This window comes from Orbicella franksi, chromosome 7, assembly GCF_964199315.1.
Source record: "Orbicella franksi chromosome 7, jaOrbFran1.1, whole genome shotgun sequence".
Lineage (NCBI taxonomy): Eukaryota > Metazoa > Cnidaria > Anthozoa > Scleractinia > Merulinidae > Orbicella > Orbicella franksi.
In genome coordinates, this window is record NC_138151.1 from 3343607 (window position 1) to 3371031 (window position 27425).

General features: G+C 39.0%; 1 protein-coding gene and 1 pseudogene across 2 annotated transcripts in view; one reads left to right on the forward strand and one right to left on the reverse strand.

Moving 5' to 3' along the window:
• Positions 1-27425, reverse strand: part of LOC145493199 (ferroptosis suppressor protein 1-like) — a 54570-nt pseudogene that overhangs the window by 17194 nt on the left and 9951 nt on the right. The window lies entirely within an intron of this gene.
• LOC145493147 (uncharacterized) lies at positions 11316-25968 on the forward strand. The gene is made up of 5 exons (XM_081472545.1): positions 11316-11789; positions 17949-20831; positions 22398-22925; positions 24318-24665; positions 24756-25968. The coding sequence occupies exons 2-5, from the start codon at positions 17984-17986 to the stop codon at positions 24803-24805; spliced, it is 3774 nt and encodes a 1257-aa protein (XP_081328671.1). The 5' UTR covers positions 11316-11789; positions 17949-17983; the 3' UTR covers positions 24806-25968.

The window sequence follows — 27425 nt, forward strand, 5'->3', positions numbered from 1 at the left end:
TTTTCTGTTACACAGTCGCGAAATCTTGGCTTGTAGAAAAGAAACACAATCTGATGAAGTCAATGATGTGAAAACATTCGATTATCAACATTTATTTCGCGAGTTTCAGTAGCTTAACGCTTGAAGAAAGGCATGTGTTTTCAAATTTGTAAACTCGGGTTATCTAGTCCTCAAGTACTAGAGTCTCCTTCGATCTTCCTATTTTTCTAGCTAGATCGAAGGAGACTCTGCTTGTATGGTACAAGCACTCGATCCAGTAATTTTCATGTCTGATAAATATTGAAATTCAGTCTTTCCAAGCAATGATATAGATTTTTTTCAAGACCATGTCTTTCGCAAAGCGACATCTGTATGGTGATGAATATCGCTGAACTTTCGCCGGACTCGTTCCTGTAGCCTATTCTAGGCGTTCGGCGTAACGCGAAAAACTGCGAGCGAAAAATGAGAAGTGCGGCGCGGGAATGTATTTTTGTGACACACGCACAGACAAAAAAAAACGTACTGACTAATTATTAATGTCCCTGCATATTTCAGTTTCCAAGAGAATCGCCACTCGAGTCAGTTTCTCTGTCATACTTTACTACCCGGTGTATTGCTGTTTGCTGTTCCTAGACTTTTGTGATTGAAGGTTAGTTTCTTTGCATTTCTACTTTATATTTTAGACGCGGAGGTTTAACCTTAGTATGTCAGTGCTCCTTTTTTGTGATGAATAACATAACGACAACACTGGTTGTGGTTCTCAGGTACTTTTAGCTTTTTATCCAGACTGAATTTCACACTCCCCACTCGAGCAGAGGGCTAAAAATCACGCTACAGTTATCCAGATTACTGTGATTTTTATAACCTTACTTGGGCTGGCTCATAAACAAGCAGCTGAATTGAGGCTAGCGTCTGAATACGTTCAATTACAACCGAACCCATCTGTCACTCTCAAAACCCTTTTATCCTTTAGCTGGAGTTAAGCAACATTAGTAGTAGCCGAAAGATCTTACGTCAGATATATAATCAACCGGTTTTTTATTAATTTGGCGACCAGGAGCCGAGAAAACCCACTGTACATGAAGACAGACTAGTTGATAAATCTAATATTCAATTCTTCGGTATGTGCGGAAAACTAGGGCGAGCCTATGTGGGTCGATCAGTTATACCGAGTGTTATAATCATGTATGATTTTCTGTTACACAGTCGAGAAATAAGAAACACAATCTGATGAAGTCGATGATGTTAAACACTGGATTATCAACATTTATTTCTTGAGTTTCTTTCAGTAGCTTACGCTTGAAGTCCTTGAAAAAGGGCCTGTATAGCTTTGCTTCGTTTTTTCCGTGATGTTGGTAGAGTGAGAGCCATGCACAAGAAAAAAAAAACACACTGACTAAATGTCAATTCAATTCTTGACAACTTGTTCCTGTTTAATTGCGGTTTTCTTTGTGAACGTTCTGATCCGGCTGAGAAACGTCTAGAAGACAAGAAACAACAGATCATTCTTTAGTTCAGGTCAACGACCCTTTTCACGCCCCTTGAATTCCTCCACGCACCCGAAGTCTTTTTTTCACTGAATGCCGGCATTCCCTAGTTTATTGCCGCTATTTTCCTTTTCTTGACATCGGTGAATGCAAGTTTGTTTTTTTTTTTCTGTGTTTTTTATCGTTAAGGGTAATCTTGATACAGTGTTATTGTAGAATTTTATTACTTCGCGGAAAGCGGCGCGGTTTGTCGAGATTTGGGAACCGTTTTTACGATCAAACGTGTTTGTTGTCTCAAGGAGTTTTCCTATAGGGGCAACACCAGTCGTTAGCTCTTTTGTGTACATTCTTGTGATATCGTGTGTTTTCGCATCTCTCTAAACACAACTTCGAAACGAAGGAAGCTGCTGTGGGCCTTATCGATCGCTTTTGAATGCTTACAAGAACCGTTTTTCAAAACTATAAGCTTTAAGGAGTTTTAAGAATGTCTTCTTCAGAAGCGATGCGGCTTCTCTATTGTTCTACAGTCAGTAGCTGAGCGTCTTAATTGTCTAGCTAACCAATTTCTTCTTTACCACCAATCTTGGCCTGTCATGTTTTTTTTTTTTTTCAATCGATTCATCACGGTCAGTGCAATCAAGAACATCTTTGGCTGGCGAAGATCCTATAGTACAAAGATCATCTTGGAAAACGTGAAAAGCTAAACATGTCACTGAGGCTGAGCTCAACTTAGATTTTCTCCGGCACACCAGCATTGATAGATGAGTCAGTAGTAACTGCATGAATAGCCTTGCGAGCCACTTCAAATTTGATAAGACGTTTGGGAAACTGTGAAAAAGCTAAACATATAAATCACAATGTAAAATGAAAGTCTGTTCATTCCTGAGGCTGAACTATCGAACATAGATTTTCTGACACCAACCTTAATAGATGAGCAGTAACTGATGCAAAAAAAAACTAAATTAACTGAACCCCTGAATAGCCTGCGCGCAGGTCTTCTTTCGACAGGAGAGATTGAGTTACCAAGCTAAAGGAGGGCTAATGTTTGCGCTGAGGGAGCGACAAATTAAATTGGCAGTTGTTCTTCCTCTCTGTTTTCAGTAGTTGGTAGAATGCTGAAGATTAATAGTTGGTAGCCGTATTATTGCTAAACCGTTTCGCGCATGACTTTTTATTTGGGTAAACTCGGTATGTTGATCCTAGCGTCAAATCCATTAAAACGCAATTGATTAAATCAGTTTCAAGCCACGCAATGGTGTCCATTACAACGTCTCACGCCAGGAAATGCCATAACATTTACAAGTTGTTTGTCAGTTGCTACTGAGACATGGGTGGCCGTCGAACAATTTAAAAGCTGTCTTAGCCGTCCAAAATAAAATTGGTTTTCAAGACAACTGCCTTTGTGTATCCAAACTCCCTCAGTTTTCATGCTGTGCAGCTCGCCTTATTAACTAACTGCTCTTTCTGTGTTAGATTCTGTGCGCGCGTTTGCACGGTTATATTTGTAAGTTTCTTTTCGTTCTTCACTCAATTCAAGAAAATGGAAAAGAACAAAGCGAGAAAAGCTTTTGCAGTCTTGTACATCATTTCTGTTTCTTTGATCTTGCCAAATGTGTAACTGGTGCCAAACCCATCAAAAAGCGAGTTATGTACCCGAAACATTTAGGTCACTAGACGATCACTTTCATGTACCGCAATTTGGTGTACATTTTAACATCTGTTCACAAGACTCTCATAGAATGAAAGCAAGCTCTAAAACCTGCCAGGATCTCGTTTGGTCATCTTGGCTTATATATTTTATCTCACCTAAATGTATAGACGTACCGATCCTAAAACGACCGTCCATCATGCTGCTTCTCCTGCTTTTTAAAAGCGGGAAATGGTAACACTGCATGCAAAATGTAATTGAATAAATGTGCACCTTCAACCTTCAAGTTAAACAGCGCAAGGAATTTATTGCTTTGTCAGACCTTTATCCGTCTAGTCTGTCTACAGACGTTTATTAATTTCTTTTAGTTCATTTATTTTTTTCTTTGCTACGAGTTATTCTTCTTCGTGAGTGCGAGCGATGCTATAGCGGAACGCGAAAGAGGCCTCAAAGCGAGCGTAAGAAAACTATTTTGTGTCTTTCTCCAGCTCCACACATTACATTTTGGCTCGTTCATGACATTGTAAACAATACGGCTTGCAATTACGCAGTGTAGATTTGGTTTATTTTGCATGTCTTCAGGTTTGAGTTTTCGAGACACCCAGTCTGAGTTTTCGTTTAGACGGTCTGAGTTTTTCAGTTCTGAGGTCAGTTTTCGAGACACCCGTTTACAACCCTTTCTATTTTAGAGGTGATTTACGAATGATCCTTTCAAAATTTCCATCTATCACTTCTGTCACTTTATGCCGTGGGACCGCATTCTAATTTGGCGGATAATAGTCTCTCCAGTAGCCTTCCATTTTGTCTTGAGTTCGCAAGTTCAAGATCGCAAGCTCAGAAAAATATATTAACCCGGCCGGTGGGATACTGAAGCCAAAATCTGCAGAGAAAAATAAAGCCCGCTGTGGTAGATAGCGATTCTTGGTTGCTTTGTAAGTTTATCCAGTGTTTTGGAAGCAGCATGAAGACATAAGAGCCAATTTAGCACGAGTGCGTCACAATACAAGACCGGATATTCATAACTGAATAAAACCTCATGGATCCATACGCTTCGATTGTTCTGCTGGTAAATTCTCCTCCAACAACTGCATCCGAGACGTAACCTTCCGCGAGATTCATATGGTGACCGAATGGAAAAGGAAAATTTGGAGCGAAAACACGTCAACAAAAATCTCGTAATTAATAATTAGAAGGACTCAAAGAGGAACTCTTTTTTTACGGAAACAAGGAAAATTTTCCATGTGACAAACAGCACTTCTGTTTGAGTATTACTGGTTTATTCTGCTGAGAATTCAGATCATTAAAAACGAGGAAACCTATGAAAAGGCGGAAATTAGTGCCTGGCACGTCTGCTTGCTACATGTAAATGAACACTTTCCTTTTTGCAAGAACCTTTGCTTTAATAAGAATGCTGAGTAGGAGATAAACCTAAATGTTAAGAATATTTTAAGGATGCACTCAAGGGTGCTAGTCACTAAAGGAAGTTTATCTTGATAACTTTATGAAAGAACAATATGACAGTCCGAATATGGTAAAATGTAAAACTTAAGTCCATACACTCTAATAACCAAAAGTTTTTAGGGACATATTTAATTTAAACATAAACGATGAGCTTGTCTTATTGCAGGGGTTAGTTTGGTAGAGCATGTGCGTTTGTATGGTTGTCTGTATCGAAAGTTATAGAACCACTCAGTGCAAAGTTAAACGAATGGAAATGATAACTAAACGACTAGACTGTATAAGTCATCGAAAGCGACATTACACTATTATTTATCTTCAGTTCCTCCTATGTATTTTCAAGATCTTTGCACCCAGCGTCGCTGCCATGTTTTCGGTTTTGACTCATTCGTTGAAATGTCTTGGACCAGTGCGAATAATAATAGGAGGCGGCTGTTCAATTTTGAGAGAATTTTCAAATATATTCCGTAATATAAATCCTTAATTACTCTCCCTTAAACACGATTCTCTTCTATTCTAATCTGAGATGCACCCAGTCTCTTGATGTATCAAACTGCTCTTATAGGGAAAACTTAGTTCCTTCCAGGAAGATTTCAAAAGAATAGCAAATCGCAATTATTAGTGCTTGAATAGACTCAAAACATCCTCTCATATACCCACCAGCCGCCCTTGGGTCTCAGATCCGGGGATGATCACGCGAGATGATTTTTCATTTGTCTATTTTTAGCTTTTTAGCCTTCATCCTTTCTTGGTTGTAATCAGAGTGGGTATGAAAACACATGACCTTCTACACTCAATGTTCATACATCACTACCGTCACCAATGCTTCTTATCATAATGAAACCACGTTACAGTAATTACGTAAAACCAAGACGATCAACTTGAAAGTTGATTGTCCGTTTTGGTTTTAATTCACCGACACGATTATTTAACAAAATTATCTGCGCTCAACTTTCTTTTGGCCAGTTCTAACGATCTTTGTTGTTTCCGTTTGTTTTGTACTGTTGTGATATGAACGGAGTTCCATAAAGTTCTTTAGTTGATGTTTTGTACGAAACCAGGAGGACATCACATTCGCTGCTAGCAGAGGCTCTTTTCCTGGTCCCCGTCAGCGAACACCAGGAAAGGAGCCTCTGCTAGCAGGGAAGACATCACAAAACCGAAAGTGTACTTACAAGAGCCACGCCCCACGAACAAAAAGGTTCGTTTCTGCTTGACCTGATTATTTGCGGCTTACTACGTAACTAAGAAAACATTTCATAACACTTAGTTGCCAAGACAATTCTCTGTGCTAACGTCATCAGCTCATATATATACACCCGTCGGCTCAAGGCCTTGCATATTTCGCCTTCCACGAGAACACACTCTAAACAGTTTCTCTGTCATACTAAATTGCTGTCTGGTGTTGTTAGACTTCTGTGATTGAAGGTTAGTTTCTCTGTATTTTCAAACATTAAGGGTTAAATTGAGTATGTGCGCCTTTTTGCGATAAATAACATAACGACAACACTATAGATGTGGCTTAAAGGTACCGTTAGCTGTTATATCCAGTCTGATTTTCACACTCTCCACTCGAGGATCGGGCTGAAATTCACGCTACAGTTATCCAGGTTTCTGTGATATCACCCTATTTGTGTTGGCTCGTAAGCACGACTCTTCTAGGCAATGAAGAAACTGTTGTAAGCTTTACAACCTATCTGTCGACCTCAAAACCTCTTCTAAGTTAGTCGAAGTAGTAGCCGAGAGATCTAGCGTGATATGTAATGTAAACTAATCTAGCGGCTTCTTTGTTAATTTGGCGATCACGAGCCGAGAGAACTCTACATGAAGACGGACCAATTTATAAATCTAATAGTCTTATTAAATTCTTCGGTATGTGCGGAAAACTACGGCGAACCTATGCACCTCGATTCATACCGAGTGTTAATCAAGTATAATTTTGTTACACAGTCGCGGAATAAGAAACACAATCTGATGAAGTCGATGATTTCTAAACATTTGATCATCAACATTTATTTCTCAAGTTAATTTCAGTAGCTTACGCTTCAAGAATAGAATGTGCTTTCAAATTTGTAAACTCCCGCCATCTAGTACTCGAGTACTCGATCCATTTCATGTCTGATAAATACTGAAACTCTCTTTCCAAGCATTAATGGAGATTTTTCAAGACCATTTTTATCGAAAAACAACATCTGTATGGTGATGAGTATCGATAAACTTTCGTCAGACTCGTTCCTGTAGCCTCTTCCAGGCGTTCAATTATTTGGGGCGTAACGTGAAAAACAGCGATCGAAAAAATTGGTGAGAAGTGCGGTGTGGGAAGGCAGGAAGCGCAGTGTTCTTAGTATTTGTCCATAGGGCTAAGTCTGATGCGGCTTTGCTTCCTTTTTTCCGTCATGTTGGCAGTGAGAGCCACGCAACAGAATAAAAACATACTGACTAAATGTCAATTCAATTCTTGACAACTTGTTCCTGTTTAACTGCGGCTTTCTTTGTCAACGTTGTGATCTGAGAAACGTCTAGAAGACGAGAAACAACAGACCATTCTTTAGTTGAGGTCAATGACCATTTTTACGCCTCTCGAATTCCTCCACGCAATCGAAGTCTTTTTTAACTGAATACCGCTATTTCCAAGCGTATTCCAAGCGTACTGCTATTTTCCTTTTCTTGTCATCTGTAAATGCAGGTTTTTTTTCTGTTTTTTATCGTTAAGGGTAATCTTAATAGAGTTTTAGTGTAGAATTTAATTACTCCGAAAGCGGCGCGGTTTGTCGAGATTTAGGAACCGTTTGCACGATCCAAACGTGTTTGTTGTCTCAAGAAGTTTTCCGATAGGGGCAACACCGATTGTTAGCTCTTTTGTCTACCATTCTTGTGATATCGTGTATTTTCGCATCTCTCTAAACAGACCTTCGAAACGAAGGAAGCTGCTGTGGGCGTTATCGATCGCTTTTGAATGGTTACAAGAACCATTTTTCACAACCATAAGCTTTCGGGAGTTTTAAGAACGTATTGTCTACAACCGATGCGGCTTCTGTATTCTACATTAGGTAGCCGGGCGTCTCAGCTAGAGGACAGACAAAACTCACAAATAGTTTTTGGTGATAATTGTGGCAACCCATTTCCCCCAATCTTGTTTCGTTATGTTCTGTTCCTCATCGATTCATAAAGTGCAGTGCAATCAACATCTTTGGCTGGCGAAGAAACTTGGGCACAAAGATCATTCTTTTTCACAGTTCATGGCATGATTCCATCACTGCGAAATCTTGGCTTGATTTTAGCGTAACGTAATGAGTGTAACTGAAAATATACCACTGAATTAGCGTGCTACTGGTGGGGGCGGAAGCTACTTCAAAAACTACATGCTTGACAAGATGTCTTGGAAATTGTGAAAAGCTAAACATGTTACTGAGGCTGAACTATCCAACATAGATTTTCTCACACCAACGTTGATAGATAAGTCAGTAGTAATTGAATGAATAGCCTGAAGGTCCTGAAGAGCGTAGCTGAATAACACTGATTCTTAAATCGGGCATAAGCGACTGGTAAGGGGGGAAGCCACTTCAAATTTGTTAAGACTTTTGGGAGTGAAAGTCTGTTAATTACTAGGACTGAACTATCGAACATAGATTTTCTCACACAAACAACCTGAATAGCCTGATTGAGTGACCAGCCTAAAGGAGGGCTAATCTTTGCGCTAGGGGAGCGACAAATTAAATTGGCAGCTGTTCTTCCCTGCTTTTTTTTAGATAGTAGGTAGAACGTTACAGATTAATAGTCGGTAGCCGTCAGTCAGTTATCCGTTTCGTGCATGACTGTTTATTTGGTTAAACTCGGTATGTTGATCCTGCCAAGAGCCTTCGGCGTCAAATTCATTGAAAAGCTTGCACCTTTAACCTTCACAATTGATTATATCAGTTTCAAGCCACGCAATGGTGTCCATTACAGCGTCTCACGCCAAGAAATGCCATAACATTTGGAAGTTGTTTGGCAGTTGCTACTGGGACATGAGTGGCCGTCGAAAAATTTAAAAGCTGTCTTAAGCAATCACTGTGAACCCAAATAAAATTTGGTTTCCAAGACAACTGCCTTGGTGTATCCAAACTCCATCAGTTTTCATGGGGTGCAGCTTGTCTTTTTAACTAACTGTTTTTTATGTGTGAACGCTTTCTGTGTCATATTCTGTGTGCGTGCTTCCAAGGTTATATTTTTAAGTTTCTTTTCGTTATTCGCTCATTTCAATAAAATGAAAAAGGACAAAGCGAGAAAAGCGTTTGCAATCTTGTACATAATTTCTGTTTCTTTGATCTTGCCAAATGTGTAACTGGTGCCAAACCCATCAAAAAGCGAGTTATGTACCCTAAACATTTAGGTCATTAGACGATCACTTTCATGTACCGCAATTTGGTGTACATTTTAACATCTGCTCACAAGATTCTCATAGAATGAAAGAAAGCTCTAAAACCTGCCAGAGTCTCGTTTGGTCATCTTGGCTTATATATTTTATCTCACCTAAATGTATAGACGTACCGATCCTAAAACGACTGTCCATCATGCTGCTTCTCCAGCTTTTCAAAAGCAGGAAATGGTAACACTGCATGCAAAATGTAATTGAATTAATGTGCACCTTCAACCTTCAAGTTAAATAGCGCAAGGAATTTATTGTTTTGTCAGACCCTTATCCGCCTAGTCTGTCTACAGACGTTTATCAATTTCTTTTAGTTCATTTATTTTTTTCTTTGCTACGAGTTATTCTTGTTCGTGAGTGCGAGCGATGCTATAGCGGAATGCGAAAAAGGCCTCAAAGCGAGGGCAAGAAAACTATTTTGTGTCTTTCTCCAGCCCCACACATTGCGTTTTGGCTCGGTCATGACATTGTAAACAAGACGGCTTGCAATTACGCAGTGTAGATTTGGTTTATTTTGCATGTCTTCAGGTTTGAGTTTTCGAGACATCCAGAGTCTGAGTTTTCGTTTAGACGGTCTGAGTTTTTCAGTTCTGAGGTCAGTTTTCGAAACACCCGTTTACAACCCTTTCTATTTTAGAGGTGATTTACGAATGATCCTTTCAAAATTCCATCTATCACTTCTGTCACTTTATGCCGTGGGACCGCATTCTAATTTGGCAGATAATAGTCTCTCCAGTAGCCTTTAATTTTGTCTTGATTTCGCAAGTTCAAGATCGCAAGCTCAGAAAAATATATTAACCCGGCGCGTGGGATACTGAAGCCAAAATCGGCAGAGAAAAATAAAGCCCGCTGTGGTAGATAGCGATTCTTGGTTGCTTTGTAAGTTTATCCAGTGTTTTGGAAGCAGCATGAAGACATAAGAGCCAATTTAGCACGAGTGCGTCACAATACAAGACCGGATATTCGTAACGGAATAAAACCTCATGGATCCTTACGCTTCGATTGTTCTGCTGGTAAATTCTCCTCCAACAACTTCTACATAACAACTGCATTCGAGACGTAACCTTCCGCGAGCGAAAACACGTCAACAAAAATCTCGTAATTAATAATTAGAAGGACTCAAGGAGGAACTCTTTTTTTACGGAAACAAGGAAAATTTTCCATGTGACAAACAGCACTTCTGTTTGAGTATTACTGGTTTATTCTGCTGAGAATTCAGATCATTAAAAACGAGGAAACCTATGAAAAGGCGGAAATTAGTGCCTGGCACGTCTGCTTGCTACATGTAAATGAACACTTTCCTTTTTGCAAGAACCTTTGCTTTAATAAGAATGCTGAGTAGGAGATAAACCTAAATGTTAAGAATATTTTAAGGATGCACTCAAGGGTGCTAGTCACTAAAGGAAGTTTATCTTGATAACTTTATGAAAGAACAATATGACAGTCCGAATATGGTAAAATGTAAAACTTAAGTCCATACACTCTAATAACCAAAAGTTTTTAGGGACATATTTAATTTAAACATAAACGATGAGCTTGTCTTATTGCAGGGGTTAGTTTGGTAGACCATGTGCGTTTGTATGGTTGTCTGTATCGAAAGTTATAGAACTACTCAGTACAAAGTTAAACGAATGGAAATGATAACTAAACGACTAGACTGTGTAAGTCATCGAAAGCGACATTACACTATTATTTATCTTCAGTTCCTCCAATGTATTTTCAAGATCTTTGCACCCGGCGTCACTGCTATGTTTTCGGTTTTGACTCATTCGTTGTAATGTCTTGGACCAGTGCGAATAATAATAGGAGCCGGCTGTTCAATTTTGAGAGAATTTTCAAATATATTTCGTAATATAAATCCTTAATTACTCTCCCATAGACACGAGTCTCTTCTATTCTAATCTGAGATGCACCCAGTCTCTTGATGTATCAAACTGCTCTTATAGGGAAAACTTAGTTCCTTCCAGGAAGATTTCAAAAGAATAGCAAATCGCAATTATTAGTGCTTGAATAGACTCAAAACATCCTCTCATATACCCACCAGCCGCCCTTGGGTCTCAGATCCGGGGATGATCACGCAAGATGATTTTTCATTTGTCTATTCTTAGCTTTTTAGCCTTCATCCTTTCTTGGTTGTAATCAGAGTAGGTATGAAAACACATGACCTTCTACACTCAATGTTCATACATCACTACCGTCACCAATGCTTCTTATCATAATGAAACCACGTTACAGTAATTACGTAAAACCAAGACGATCAACTTGAAAGTTGATTGTCCGTTTTGGTTTTAATTCACCGACACGGTTATTTGACAAAATTATCTGCGCTATACTTTCTTTTGGCCAGTTCTAACGATCTTTGTTGTTTCCGTTTGTTTTGTACTGTTGTGATATGAACGGAGTTCCATAAAGTTCTTCAGTTGATGTTTTGCACGAAACCAGGAGGACATCACATTCGCTGCTAGCAGAGGCTCTTTTCCTGGTCCCCGTCAGCGAACACCAGGAAAGGAGCCTCTGCTAGCAGGGAAGACATCACAAAACCGAAAGTGTACTTACAAGAGCCACGCCCCACGAACAAAAAGGTTCGTTTCTGCTTGACCTGATTATTTGCGGCTTACTACGTAACTAAGAAAACATTTCATAACACTTAGTTGCCAAGACAATTCTCTGTGCTAACGTCATCAGCTCATATATATACACCCGTCGGCTCAAGGCCTTGCATATTTCGCCTTCCACGAGAACACACTCTAAACAGTTTCTCTGTCATACTAAATTGCTGTCTGCTGTTGTTAGACTTCTGTGATTGAAGGTTAGTTTCTCTGTATTTTCAAACATTAAGGGTTAAATTGAGTATGTGCGCCTTTTTGCGATAAATAACATAACGACAACACTATAGATGTGGCTTAAAGGTACCGTTAGCTGTTATATCCAGTCTGATTTTCACACTCTCCACTCGAGGATCAGGCTGAAATTCACGCTACAGTTATCCAGGTTTCTGTGATATCACCTATTTGTGTTGGCTGGTAAGCACGACTCTTCTAGGCAATGAAGAAACTGTTGTAAGCTTTACAACCTATCTGTCGACCTCAAAACCTCTTCTCAGTTAGTCGAAGTAGTAGCCGAGAGATCTAGCGTGATATGTAATGTAAACTAATCTAGCGGCTTCTTTGTTAATTTGGCGATCACGAGCCGAGAAAACTGTACATGAAGACAGACCAATTTATAAATCTAATAGTCTTATTAAATTCTTCGGTATGTGCGGAAAACTACGGCGAACCTATGCACCTCGATTCATACCGAGTGTTAATCAAGTATAATTTTGTTACACAGTCGCGGAATAAGAAACACAATCTGATGAAGCCGATGATTTCAAAACATTTGATTATCAACATTTATTTCTCAAGTTAATTTCAGTAGCTTACGCTTCAAGAATAGAATGTGCTTTCAAATTTGTAAACTCCCGCCATCTAGTCCTCGAGTACTCGATCCATTTCATGTCTGATAAATACTGAAACTCTCTTTCTAAGCATTAATGGAGATTTTTTCAAGACCATTTTTATCGAAAACCAACATCTGTATGGTGATGAGTATCGATAAACTTTCGTCAGACTTGTTCCTGTAGCCTCTTCCAGGCGTTCAATTAGTTGGGGCGTAACGTGAAAAACTGCGATCGAAAAAATAGGTGAGAAGTGCGGTGTGGGAAGGCAGGAAGCGCAGTGTTCTTAGTATTAGTCCACAGGGCTAAGTCTGATGCGGCTTTGCTTCCTTTTTTCCGTCAGGTTGGCAGCGAGAGCCACGCAACAGAATAAAAACATACTGACTAAATGTCAATTCAATTCTTGACAACTTGTTCCTGTTTAACTGCGGCTTTCTTTGGGACCGTTCATTTTTTATAAAGTAGGGGGGGCTGGTGGGATTTGGGGGGGGGGGCATGCGAAAAAAAATGGCTTTCGAGGGGGGCCATCCCAAAAAAATAAGGGAAAAAGGGGGGGTCACGTGAAATATTTTAGTAAAACTTTAAAATGGCATAATGTTTGAATATCAAAAAAATTGCTATAGAATAAACATAGAAGGCAGGATACACATTTATTACAAACTTTCCTTCTGCTTTAAAAAAACGTTTGGCGACAAAAAGCATTTGTAGCTACTGAAAAGAAGTATTTAACACTGTTATTTTCGAATGCAACTTTCACCGGCACTCATCTTCATCTCCGCTGTCGTCGAGTTCTTCGTCGCCGCTTGTGCTGCTATGGGAGTCTCTTTCACCAATGCTGCAAGAAGCAGCAATGCTTTCCGTCAGAGTGTACTCTTCAGGGTACATGAAGGTGTAAACATAATCTCTGACTTCCCGCTCAAGGTTGGTGGTGATTCTGCTTCTTGCAGCATTGGTGAAATAATTCCCTTCCAAGAGCTGGGCGATGTATGGCCCATCTCTTCTAAATATCGACGTGGCAACATCCTCAACTTTAAGACACTCTTCCGGGACGGCCGTTCTAGGAGGGTACACAAGGCATTGTGGAAGATCATTTCCTAGCGGGTTTCCAACACAGATTCCATAAACTCGTTGGACGTTGTTTTCAGTCCGCTTCCTCTTTCTTTCATTTGACTTTCTGCGGTTTTCTTTTTTCCTTCTCCTTTTGTTGATGTGCTGTTTGAGTATGCCTTTGAATATGCTGTTATAATTGCTCTTCTTATTTTCTAGTGCTTCCATGTCCTGCGTGACCTTCATCAACTTAGCTTCTGTACATTTGATCTGTTTTACATTAAAACTGTGGGGAAATTCTTCGCCCTGCTTTAAAGCAAGCCCATTGGACTGAAAGAGTGTGGAATCGTGTTCCTTTACATCTTTCAATATGACATTCAACTTTTCCACCATTGCTCTGTGCTCTTTGATGGAGAAGTTCAGTTTTCTTCCATCACTGGGCTTCAACTGGTACCCTTGCATGGAAAACTCACTCGCCCTTTCTGAACAGCCATCCGCAACTAGAAAAATTGCTTCTTTTGCTTGTAAGATGTCAAACTGCCTGGATCGTTCAGCTGTAAACCTTTTCTTAAACGACTTGTCGCTTTCGCCATTATTGCGCATTTTGGAGTGAGCCTCTTTCATGATGCTCATGTAGTAATGCGCTCTTTCCCCGATTGGATTAACAATATAAAGAAGAAAGAGCATGGAAGTGGCAGGCTGGTTTTATCTGACCCAGAGAGCGTTGCTCTATTTGCAGATAAGTTTATTCTCAAATCGAAGTTTGTGGTGGATTATCTTCAGCATCTTGACAGGCTGGAATTTAAAAGGAAAAAGAGAGCAGAAGAAAAGGCAAAGTTAAGTAGGTAGGAGGATTATCCTTGGACTGAGTTGTGCGAAGGTCTAACCAAGCTTGAAAAGCTACATGTTCCAGAACTAAACAAGTACTCAAACCACCACGGGCTGAAGCAGCATTTGAAAAGCAGCGAAAGTGAGAAAGTAAAGGCAATTGTAAGACATTCATGCTTGCAGCAGAAGAGTCCTCTCAGAGCTGGCCGACCAACACTGAGAAATGCCAGGACATTGACACAAAATGACAACAGGGCAATTGCTGACAGCAGTGAAACGGATGAAAGTGACAATGATGAGTATGACAGTGATGCCATTGACTCTGGGGGAGAAGATGACTCAAGTGACGTCATTCTTGCATTCATCAATTCAGATGAGGAAGATGCCAATGAGAGGCCAAATGCGACACGCTCAGGGCGAGCCATAACTAGGAGATCCGAAATTCACTTCTCTTTCTTTTGATTTGTTTTTTAAACAACAGCTCTCTGTCGTGTAGAGATTGTAAATATTGTCTTCATAGTGAGCACAATAACGTGAAGTAGGGGGATAATAGAGAAATATTAAAAAAGTTGAAATCTAAATATTGTTTGTTCAATTTTTTTTTTTGGGGGGGGTCATCCCAAAAAATGACCGCTATAAGGGGGGGGCATGTGAAAAAATTGTTAAGCTGAGGGGGGGTCATGCGATTTTTAAATGGTGCTTCCAAATCCCACCAGCCCCCCCTCCCTCATAAAAAATGAACGGTCCCTTTGTCAACGTTGTGATCTGAGAAACGTCTAGAAGACGAGAAACAACAGATCATTCTTTAGTTGACGTCAATGACCATTTTTACGCCTCTCGAATTCCTCCACGCAATCGAAGTCCTTTTTTAACTGAATACCGCTATTTCCAAGCGTATTGCTGCTATTTTCCTTTTCTTGTCATCTGTAAATGCAGGGTTTTGTTTCTGTTTTTTATCGTTAAGGGTAATCTTAATAGAGTTTTAGTGTAGAATTTAATAACTTCGAAAGCAGCGCGGTTTGTCGAGATTTGGGAACCGTTTGCACGATCCAAACGTGTTTGTTGTCTCAAGAAGTTTTCCGATAGGGGCAACACCGATTGTTAGCTCTTATGTCTACCATTCTTGTGATATCATGTATTTTCGCATCTCTCTAAACAGACCTTCGAAACGAAGGAAGCTGCTGTGGGCGTTATCGATCGCTTTTGAATGGTTACAAGAACCATTTTTCACAACCATAAACTTTCGGGAGTTTTAAGAACGTATTCTCTAGAACCGATGCGGCTTCTATATTGTACATTAGGTAGCCGGGCGTCTCAGCTAGAGGACAGACAAAACTCACAAATAGTTTTTGGTGATAATTGTGGCAACCCATTTCCCCCAATCTTGTTTCGTTATGTTCTGTTCCTCATCGATTCATAAAGTGCAGTGCAATCAACATCTTTGGCTGGCGAAGAAACTTGGGCACAAAGATCATTCTTTTTCACAGTTCATGGCATGATTCCATCACTGCGAAATCTTGGCTTGATTTTAGCGTAACGTAATGAGTGTAACTGAAAATATACCACTGAATTAGCGTGCTACTGGTGGGGGCGGAAGCTACTTCAAAAACTACATGCTTGACAAGATGTCTTGGAAATTGTGAAAAGCTAAACATGTTACTGAGGCTGAACTATCCAACATAGATTTTCTCACACCAACGTTGATAGATAAGTCAGTAGTAATTGAATGAATAGCCTGAAGGTCCTGAAGAGCGTAGCTGAATAACACTGATTCTTAAATCGGGCATAAGCGACTGGTAAGGGGGGAAGCCACTTCAAATTTGTTAAGACTTTTGGGAGTGAAAGTCTGTTAATTACTAGGACTGAACTATCGAACATAGATTTTCTCACACAAACAACCTGAATAGCCTGATTGAGTGACCAGCCTAAAGGAGGGCTAATCTTTGCGCTAGGGGAGCGACAAATTAAATTGGCAGCTGTTCTTCCCTGCTTTTTTTTAGATAGTAGGTAGAACGTTACAGATTAATAGTCGGTAGCCGTCAGTCAGTTATCCGTTTCGTGCATGACTGTTTATTTGGTTAAACTCGGTATGTTGATCCTGCCAAGAGCCTTCGGCGTCAAATTCATTGAAAAGCTTGCACCTTTAACCTTCACAATTGATTATATCAGTTTCAAGCCACGCAATGGTGTCCATTACAGCGTCTCACGCCAAGAAATGCCATAACATTTGGAAGTTGTTTGGCAGTTGCTACTGGGACATGAGTGGCCGTCGAAAAATTTAAAAGCTGTCTTAAGCAATCACTGTGAACCCAAATAAAATTTGGTTTCCAAGACAACTGCCTTGGTGTATCCAAACTCCATCAGTTTTCATGGGGTGCAGCTTGTCTTTTTAACTAACTGTTTTTTATGTGTGAACGCTTTCTGTGTCATATTCTGTGTGCGTGCTTCCAAGGTTATATTTTTAAGTTTCTTTTCGTTATTCGCTCATTTCAATAAAATGAAAAAGGACAAAGCGAGAAAAGCGTTTGCAGTCTTGTACATAATTTCTGTTTCTTTGATCTTGCCAAATGTGTAACTGGTGCCAAACCCATCAAAAAGCGAGTTATGTATCCTAAACATTTAGGTCATTAGACGATCACTTTCATGTACCGTAATTTGGTGTACATTTTAACATCTGTTCACAAGACTCTCATAGAATGAAAGCAAGCTCTAAAACCTGCCAGAGTCTCGTTTGGTCATCTTGGCTTATATATTTTATCTCACCTAAATGTATAGACGTACCGATCCTAAAACGACTGTCCATCATGCTACTTCTCTTCCTTTTTAAATGGTAACACTGCATGCAAAATGTAATTGAATTAATGTGCACATTAAACCTTCAAGTTAAATAGCGCAAGGAATTTGTTGTTTTGTCAGACCTTTATCCGGCTAGTCTGTCTACAGACGTTTATTAATTTCTTTTAGTTCTTTTTTTTTTTTTCTTTTCTATGAGTTGTTCTTCTTCGTGAGTGCGAGCGATGCTATTGCCGAACGCGAAAGAGGCCTCAAAGCGAGGGCAAGAAAACTATTTTGTCTTTCTCCAGCCCCACACCTTGGCGTTTTGGCTCGTTCATGACATTGTAAAGAAGACGGCTTGCAATTACGCAATGTAGATTTGGTTTATTTTGCATGTCTTGACGTTTGAGTTTTCGAGACACCCAGAGAGTCTGAGTTTCCGTTTAGACGGTATGAGTTTTTCAGCTCTGAGGTCAGTTTTCGAGACACGCGTTTACTGACCCTTTCTATTTTAGAGGTGATTTACGAGTGATCCTTTCAAAATTTTCAACTATCACTTCTGTCACTTTATTTCTCTCCTCAGTCAAACACTGTAATTTTCCCACCAATTTCTCGAGCCCTACGATTATTCGAACTAATTTTTGTTTCCTCAGAGGTTCGAAAAATCGGGATTCCACTGTACTTTTAAGGTGTTTAAATTAAGTTATCAATTAATCAATGACAGCTTTGACGGGGAAGAGGGTGCTTAGTGATTGAATTGGAAACGTACTTCTGACACTTCTTTATCGGGATAGGAAGCAAGTGTTAGTGAATCAGGCTTTTTGCATGCGCATGTTGAATCTATTTCCACGCCTTATTCTAATCAATGTTACTTTCCAACAGATCCACTGAGCGAGAAACCTCACACACAAAATGGAATGCTGAAGGAATTGCTGAAGCCTAAAACCTTCAACAGGATCAGTTACGTAGCAGTTATTTGCTGGATCCTAGTTGGAGTAATCCTGCTCGGCATCTTTGCAGAAATGGAGAACAGTGAGTCAAGGTTTGATTTCCGCTGTGCTGCGAAAAGCGAAAAGATGGACCTCGTTCGAGGACAGTGTTTTGAACAGTACGAGAAGCAATACAACAAATCTGGTGTTCCTGTTTACGCCTTTGTGATTTTGAATTTTTCTCTCACTGGAATTGTTGGAGTGATTTACTCTCAAATCGTTAAGTCAAGAGTCGATCAGCTGCTGGTAGCCGATCGCGGAAGAGATGCCGAAAGACAGAACGACAACCCGTCTGAAGGAAAACGCAGGCTGTTTGCGGCGTATCTTTGTCAACTTGCCACCAGATTTGCTATGGGAATTGTTTTTATACTCCTACAGACTCAAGTTCTTTATCCTGAACACTTCCCCGCCGACTTTCTTTGCCAAATAGCAAGAGGCAGTCACGCAGCGAATGCGTCATCGACCAGCAACATTCAGAACAGCACCATGTACGAGTGTCACAATCAACGAGCAACGAAAAAAACCTTCTGGATTCATGCTGTCAGTGTCGTAAATGGAGTCTTTGCGCTTGTTATACTGATTGAGATCATATGCATCTTGTCACGAGCAAGAAAAGGAAAGAAATTCTTGGAAGATTCGCAGTTTCTGGCAGATCATCTCCCCCCTCGAGAATCTGAAGATCAGGAACTACAGCAACTACCATCATTACCCATTTTCATCGAAAGCCTGAAGGAAAGTATCAAAGTAAACACGGAGAGACCTACAGATCTCAAGGCCCTGTTTCAAAAACAGCACGGTGAAACAACACGCAATGAAGATCTGAAGATTGATAGTATTTATACAAACTTGGTTCTTATTCCAGAAAGAGCGCGGTATGATTTCTCAGGAAACAGAGAGGACCAGATTAAAGTCTACCCCGCGCCAAAAGGAAGTTCCCAACCGAAATCACGGGAAGATATTGTTGATGTCGAAAACAAGAAAGTCCTTATCGTTGGCCGTCCCGGCATCGGTAAAACATTGTTCTGCACAAAATTCCTACGTGAATGGGCATTGAACCACCGCCTGTTCAATGCTGAATTGCACTTTGACTTTGCTCTCCTGCTGAAATTTAGAAAATTTACCTCCGAAGAGGAACTCAGCCTTCATGAACTGCTTTTAAGAGCAGAATTTTTACCGCCAGAATGTCTCAATGATTTGGTTTGGAGTTACATTGTTGAAAATCCCGACAAACTCCTAATCCTGTTTGACGGCTTTGATGAGTTCTCGGATACTACAGTTTTCCGCGCTGACCAGCCCGTTAGTACGAATGGGGAACACCCGATGCCTCTTCCTGCCCTCCTTTACAACATAGTGGAAGGACATCTTCTCGGCGGAGCCACTGTTTTAACAACCACAAGACCCACTGCCGTGTCAGACCTAACAGGTTTTGATTTCCACAGAACATTTGAAATTGTTGGCTTCGCATCCGAACAAGTTGAAGAATACGTGGACAACTTTACGAAAAATGCAGCGAAGAAAGACACAGGGAAAAAAATATGGCAGCACATCAGCACGAATATGAACATTTTCACGTTATGCTATGTTCCTGTCAACCTTTTCATTGTTTGCTCATGCTTGTTGGAAGTTCTAAATTTCCAGAATATTTCAGCTGGCGTTGGCCTTCCAACAAAGCTGACGCAGATTTACCAGATGGCGACTAAGCTATTTTTCTTCAGACACAATGAGCAGTATCGTGAGAGACGCCTCCATCGGGAGGACATTGAAACAAAAGATCCTCCTGAATTCAAGCCACTGGCGAAAATTGCTTTCGATGGCATAAGAGAGAGAAAACTTATCTTTACCTCAAACGAAGTCAGCGAGGATGTAGTTCAAAGTGCGCTTTTTCATCGCCTACCAGATCGTCAGACTGCCATATTCAAGCACGAAGCTCAATTCTGTTTCATTCACTTAACCATGCAGGAATTCCTCGCAGCAAAGCATGTTGTTGATACCATGAAAGAGGCAGAATTAAGAAGATTCGTCGCTGACCACATCAATAAAGGTGAATGGCAAATGGTAATGCAGTTCGTGGCTGGTCTGCTTGGTGATGGAGATAAGCCATCTATCGACATATTTACCGAGCTTCTTCCCGAGACAACAGTCGAGAAAGATGAAAGCGAGGTGATGCGAGACGATTCAGTGGAGCGACGCACAGTTACCTGTTGGCCGACTTACCACGAAAAACATTTAGCGGTGACATTAATGAAGTGCATATATGAAAACAATGAATCAGGTTCAGTTGTTCAAAGTAAATTAGAGGAGATTGGCTTTAATGCTGTAGATTTTAGTGAATGTCGCCTCGCACCTGCTGACTGTACAGCAGTGGTTCATGTTCTTAAAACCTGTCAACAAATTTCGCTCATAAATTTGTCCCGTAATAACATTGGCTCGTTGGGTTGTGTAGAGATTGTAAAGTTGTTTGACAATAAGCATTGTAAATTAAGCAGCTTAAACCTCACAGCAAATAACATAACAGATGAAGGTGTAAAGCAGCTGAGTAATGCTCTTGTAAATAATAATTGTAAATTACGCAGCTTAAACCTCAGGGACAATAACATAACATGTGGAGGTGTAAAGCAGTTGAGTAATGCTCTTGTAAATAATAATTGTAAATTACGCAGCTTAAACCTCAGGGCAAATAACATAACAGATGAAGGTGTAAAGCAGTTGAGTAATGCTCTTGTAAATAATAATTGTAAATTACGCAGCTTAAACCTCAGGGACAATAACATAACAGGTGGAGGTGTAATGCAGTTGAGTAATGCTCTTGTAAATAATAATTGTAAATTACGCAGCTTAAACCTCAGGGACAATAACATAACAGGTGGAGGTGTAAAGCAGTTGAGTAATGCTCTTGTAAATAATAATTGTAAATTACGCAGCTTAAACCTCAGGGACAATAACATAACAGATGAAGGTGTAAAGCAGTTGAGTAATGCTCTTGTAAATAATAATTGTAAATTACGCAGCTTAAACCTCAGGGACAATAACATAACAGGTGGAGGTGTAATGCAGTTGAGTAATGCTCTTGTAAATAATAATTGTAAATTACGCAGCTTAAACCTCAGGGACAATAACATAACATGTGGAGGTGTAAAGCAGTTGAGTAATGCTCTTGTAAATAATAATTGTAAATTACGCAGCTTAAACCTCAGGGCAAATAACATAACAGATGAAGGTGTAAAGCAGTTGAGTAATGCTCTTGTAAATAATAATTGTAAATTACGCAGCTTAAACCTCAGGGACAATAACATAACAGGTGGAGGTGTAATGCAGTTGAGTAATGCTCTTGTAAATAATAATTGTAAATTACGCAGCTTAAACCTCAGGGACAATAACATAACAGGTGGAGGTGTAAAGCAGTTGAGTAATGCTCTTGTAAATAATAATTGTAAATTACGCAGCTTAAACCTCAGGGACAATAACATAACAGATGAAGGTGTAAAGCAGTTGAGTAATGCTCTTGTAAATAATAATTGTAAATTACGCAGCTTAAACCTCAGGGACAATAACATAACAGGTGGAGGTGTAATGCAGTTGAGTAATGCTCTTGTAAATAATAATTGTAAATTACGCAGCTTAAACCTCAGGGACAATAACATAACATGTGGAGGTGTAAAGCAGTTGAGTAATGCTCTTGTAAATAATAATTGTAAATTACGCAGCTTAAACCTCAGGGCAAATAACATAACAGATGAAGGTGTAAAGCAGTTGAGTAATGCTCTTGTAAATAATAATTGTAAATTACGCAGCTTAAACCTCAGGGACAATAACATAACAGGTGGAGGTGTAATGCAGTTGAGTAATGCTCTTGTAAATAATAATTGTAAATTACGCAGCTTAAACCTCAGGGACAATAACATAACATGTGGAGGTGTAAAGCAGTTGAGTAATGCTCTTGTAAATAATAATTGTAAATTAAGCAGCTTAAACCTCAGGGCAAATAACATAACAGGTGGAGGTGTAATGCAGTTGAGTAATGCTCTTGTAAATAATAATTGTAAATTAAGCAGCTTAAACCTCAGGGACAATAACATAACAGGTGGAGGTGTAATGCAGTTGAGTAATGCTCTTGTAAATAATAATTGTAAATTACGCAGCTTAAACCTCAGGGACAATAACATAACATGTGGAGGTGTAAAGCAGTTGAGTAATGCTCTTGTAAATAATAATTGTAAATTACGCAGCTTAAACCTCAGGGACAATAACATAACATGTGGAGGTGTAAAGCAGTTGAGTAATGCCCTTGTAAATAATAATTGTAAATTAAGCAGCTTAAACCTCAGGGCAAATAACATAACAGGTGGAGGTGTAATGCAGTTGAGTAATGCTCTTGTAAATAATAATTGTAAATTAAGCAGCTTAAACCTCAGGGCAAATAACATAACAGATGAAGGTGTAAAGCAGTTGAGTAATGCTCTTGTAAATAATAATTGTAAATTACGCAGCTTAAACCTCAGGGACAATAACATAACAGGTGGAGGTGTAAAGCAGTTGAGTAATGCTCTTGTAAATAATAATTGTAAATTACGCAGCTTAAACCTCAGGGACAATAACATAACAGATGAAGGTGTAAAGCAGTTGAGTAATGCTCTTGTAAATAATAATTGTAAATTACGCAGCTTAAACCTCAGGGACAATAACATAACAGGTGGAGGTGTAATGCAGTTGAGTAATGCTCTTGTAAATAATAATTGTAAATTACGCAGCTTAAACCTCAGGGACAATAACATAACATGTGGAGGTGTAAAGCAGTTGAGTAATGCTCTTGTAAATAATAATTGTAAATTACGCAGCTTAAACCTCAGGGCAAATAACATAACAGATGAAGGTGTAAAGCAGTTGAGTAATGCTCTTGTAAATAATAATTGTAAATTACGCAGCTTAAACCTCAGGGACAATAACATAACAGGTGGAGGTGTAATGCAGTTGAGTAATGCTCTTGTAAATAATAATTGTAAATTACGCAGCTTAAACCTCAGGGACAATAACATAACAGGTGGAGGTGTAAAGCAGTTGAGTAATGCTCTTGTAAATAATAATTGTAAATTACGCAGCTTAAACCTCAGGGACAATAACATAACAGATGAAGGTGTAAAGCAGTTGAGTAATGCTCTTGTAAATAATAATTGTAAATTACGCAGCTTAAACCTCAGGGACAATAACATAACAGGTGGAGGTGTAATGCAGTTGAGTAATGCTCTTGTAAATAATAATTGTAAATTACGCAGCTTAAACCTCAGGGACAATAACATAACATGTGGAGGTGTAAAGCAGTTGAGTAATGCTCTTGTAAATAATAATTGTAAATTACGCAGCTTAAACCTCAGGGCAAATAACATAACAGATGAAGGTGTAAAGCAGTTGAGTAATGCTCTTGTAAATAATAATTGTAAATTACGCAGCTTAAACCTCAGGGACAATAACATAACAGGTGGAGGTGTAATGCAGTTGAGTAATGCTCTTGTAAATAATAATTGTAAATTACGCAGCTTAAACCTCAGGGACAATAACATAACATGTGGAGGTGTAAAGCAGTTGAGTAATGCTCTTGTAAATAATAATTGTAAATTAAGCAGCTTAAACCTCAGGGCAAATAACATAACAGGTGGAGGTGTAATGCAGTTGAGTAATGCTCTTGTAAATAATAATTGTAAATTAAGCAGCTTAAACCTCAGGGACAATAACATAACAGGTGGAGGTGTAATGCAGTTGAGTAATGCTCTTGTAAATAATAATTGTAAATTACGCAGCTTAAACCTCAGGGACAATAACATAACATGTGGAGGTGTAAAGCAGTTGAGTAATGCTCTTGTAAATAATAATTGTAAATTACGCAGCTTAAACCTCAGGGACAATAACATAACATGTGGAGGTGTAAAGCAGTTGAGTAATGCCCTTGTAAATAATAATTGTAAATTAAGCAGCTTAAACCTCAGGGCAAATAACATAACAGGTGGAGGTGTAATGCAGTTGAGTAATGCTCTTGTAAATAATAATTGTAAATTAAGCAGCTTAAACCTCAGGGCAAATAACATAACAGATGAAGGTGTAAAGCAGTTGAGTAATGCTCTTGTAAATAATAATTGTAAATTACGCAGCTTAAACCTCAGGGACAATAACATAACAGGTGGAGGTGTAATGCAGTTGAGTAATGCTCTTGTAAATAATAATTGTAAATTACGCAGCTTAAACCTCAGGGACAATAACATAACATGTGGAGGTGTAAAGCAGTTGAGTAATGCTCTTGTAAATAATAATTGTAAATTACGCAGCTTAAACCTCAGGGCAAATAACATAACAGATGAAGGTGTAAAGCAGTTGAGTAATGCTCTTGTAAATAATAATTGTAAATTACGCAGCTTAAACCTCGCGTACAATAACATAACAGATGAAGGTGTAAAGCAGTTGAGTAATGCTCTTGTAAATAATAATTGTAAATTACGCAGCTTAAACCTCGAGCGAAATAACATAACAGATGAAGGTGTAAAGCAGTTGAGTAATGTTCTTGTAAATAATAATTGTAAATTAAGCAGCTTAAACCTCGAGGGAAATAACATAACAGATGAAGGTGTAAAGCAGTTGAGTAATGCTCTTGTAAATAATATTTGTAAATTAAGAAGCTTAAGGCTCGGGGGGAATTTCAAAATAACACGTGAAGCTGCACAGCAAATTAAACAGGCTAATCCCAATTGCAAGGTCTTGTTGTAAATTGTTTAGAAATGATTGCCATTGTCTTTCAACAAACTTAATCGACTAGCTTAGACGAACTGCTAGGATTGCTGTTGTTGTGTGCCGACTGCAGAAGGCAAAAAAACAGACTCCGTAAAAAAACAACTTTAGCTTTAAAACATGTAAAACACTTTTTCATCGCAGTGACTCAGGATACGAATAATGATAAATGACTAGATTCCAAACTCAAATGAAGTGAAGATGCCTGTGGTAAGGTGTAGTTTTGTTTATAAGCTTAAATTCTGCTATAATTTGATATTCTTTACGCATCATCAGGAAGCATCTTGCGTACGCGAGATGTAGTTTTACGGAGTTTTTGAAAAATAATTAAAGAATACATGTAACTCAGCTTGAAAACAACACAAATGTTTCAGGCTAAACACTTTAATGAGCAGCTGTTTATATTCAAGGAAAAATATACACAGGAAGAAACGTGAACTAGCTTAAAACAAAATGGCGTCTTAGCTGTTTTCTCGACGGTTTTTTACGAATCCACTTCTTGAGTTTGAATCTGCTTCAGTTCAGCTTCATACATCATGTTGAAAGCAAAATCAACTCAGAGGACCTCAAGTGGACACAGCTTCTTTAACTTTTGAACATTCTTTTCAACAGCATCGCATAAGCAAACTGCAAGTGCGAACACGAATTTACCGACCTTTCCCAGAGGCGGGAAACTCGCAAACTGAATGAAAATTAACAGGTGGCGACATTTGGGCCGAGATTAGGATCGAAATTAACCAATCAAAAACCAGTTGTGTTTCCTGAGAGGTCCTCCTCGTGGGTTGAAAAAGAAATGACGGGTTTAAAAACGGAGAATGGCTGCACCATTGAAAGTCAAGGGAAGGCATAAATTCGGTGAATTTATAAATGAATGTTTTACTTCTTAGAAGTAAATATATATCTAATTATGATGCAGTTTGCTTGCAACGGTGTAAATTATACATTTTTGTAGATTACTTTTCCTGACACTTGTCGTTCCTTTATTTCTAATGGTCCAGCCTTTCATTAAGACAGTGCAGCTTAGTTCATAATTTAATGCCAATCTCTTTCTATTAAGAATTTTTTTCAGATGTGCTTGATGTGAAGATCAACTGAATTTAAGACAAATGTAAAAAGATTACTCTTTAATTATTAATATTAGATAAGGAACACACTGTCTGACGAATGAACTCAGGTCAGTGGATTAAACTCTGATTTACTGACTTAAACACAGGAGGCGTGAGAGCCGGTGGGGCAAAGCTGTCCCTTCATATCCTCTCTAACTATTTTGATAAAAAAGTCTTAATACATGATGTTCTCTTAATGCTAGCTGATTTGCTTCACATTGCCAAAATAATGTTCTAGATGGACAAGTACATGTAAGTCATCGTGCTAAAGTGACCTTCTTGAATCAATATACTTGTAAATATTTTATATTTTAGCTGTATCGTTACACCACTGAAGAATGATGAACTTTTAGTAACAAGATGAACTTTTTGTTTCTCAAAGTAACTATATGAGGTTAAGCTACATGCAGTATTATCTAACAACAATGTAAATAAGTTGAGCTAAGCTCCTGATTTGTCCTGTTCAAAATAAATGTTTGTGAGTTGAAAAGTTCGGTGTCATGGTCAATTAACAAATCTATCGCATTTTTTTTATGGGCTTATCGCTTTTTGCAGTGCTGTAAACATTCAAAACTCAAGTGGAACCACAAACCACAGAAGATAGGCAAGTTTTACTGCTAAGCTTTGAACATATTTTATCAATTCTATGGTCTGAGATTGTAGACCACAGAAACAGATGGGCGTTTGGAATTAAAAGACCTACACTTTGAAGGCAAATATGAGGGATCACACACACGGGCAAAAGTTTTATTGCAATGACTTTTTCTGCTTGAAGTTGCGCCGTGCATAATCCGTAGTCGACACTGACTGATGGAGACCAATTATGAGTGAAGTCACAATATTTTTGAAGAAGAGCACAGTCAAACCCTGGGGGGAACGGGGGTATTCCCAGAAAGTTGGGTGGGGGGGTGCGGTCCGCTTCTCGAAACCCTTACCCTATTTATGACCAAAATCTGCGATATTCCTACCCTATTTATGACCTGACCAAATATTCAATACCCTATTTATGACCTAGCCATTTAATTAAAACCCTGTTTCAGACCTGCGTTATAATAAGGTCCCTAGTTCAGACCAATGTTAAATTACGGTAAACATAATTTGTGAAGGGCTCTTGCTAATTTGATTCTGATGAAAAAGTGGCTTTCTTAAAAACATACCCATATCAAGGCTAGAGTGCAAAAACCATACCCTATTTATGAACAAAATGGCCAAAATAGGCTAAAATCAATACCCCATTTATGACTAAAACGGCTGAAAAAACCATTCCCTTTCGGGCCACACATACCTACATAGCTCATAAAAGGGAGTAATCCCCCCCCCCCCCACCCAAACCGGGAGTTCAATGAAGTCACTTAATTAGATGTCCTTTTATGTGTCTGACTAGTTTAAAACACGTTTAAAACCAAATAAAATAAATAGGTTGACTTAAATAAATAATTGAAATTGATTTACAAGTACTTAGAGCAGTAAAATCAAAGTTCCAGTTGAATCCA

Bases quoted from the DNA above. Each gene is read 5' to 3' on its own strand.
- LOC145493147 (XM_081472545.1), top strand. From the start codon at position 17,984: ATGCTGAAGGAATTGCTGAAGCCTAAAACCTTCAACAGGATCAGTTAC. The intron at 20,832-22,397 runs GTGGAGGTGTAA...ATAACATAACAG, and splicing joins CAGGGACAATAACATAACAG to GTGGAGGTGTAATGCAGTTG. The intron at 24,666-24,755 runs GTGTAAAGCAGT...TAACACGTGAAG, and splicing joins AAATAACATAACAGATGAAG to CTGCACAGCAAATTAAACAG.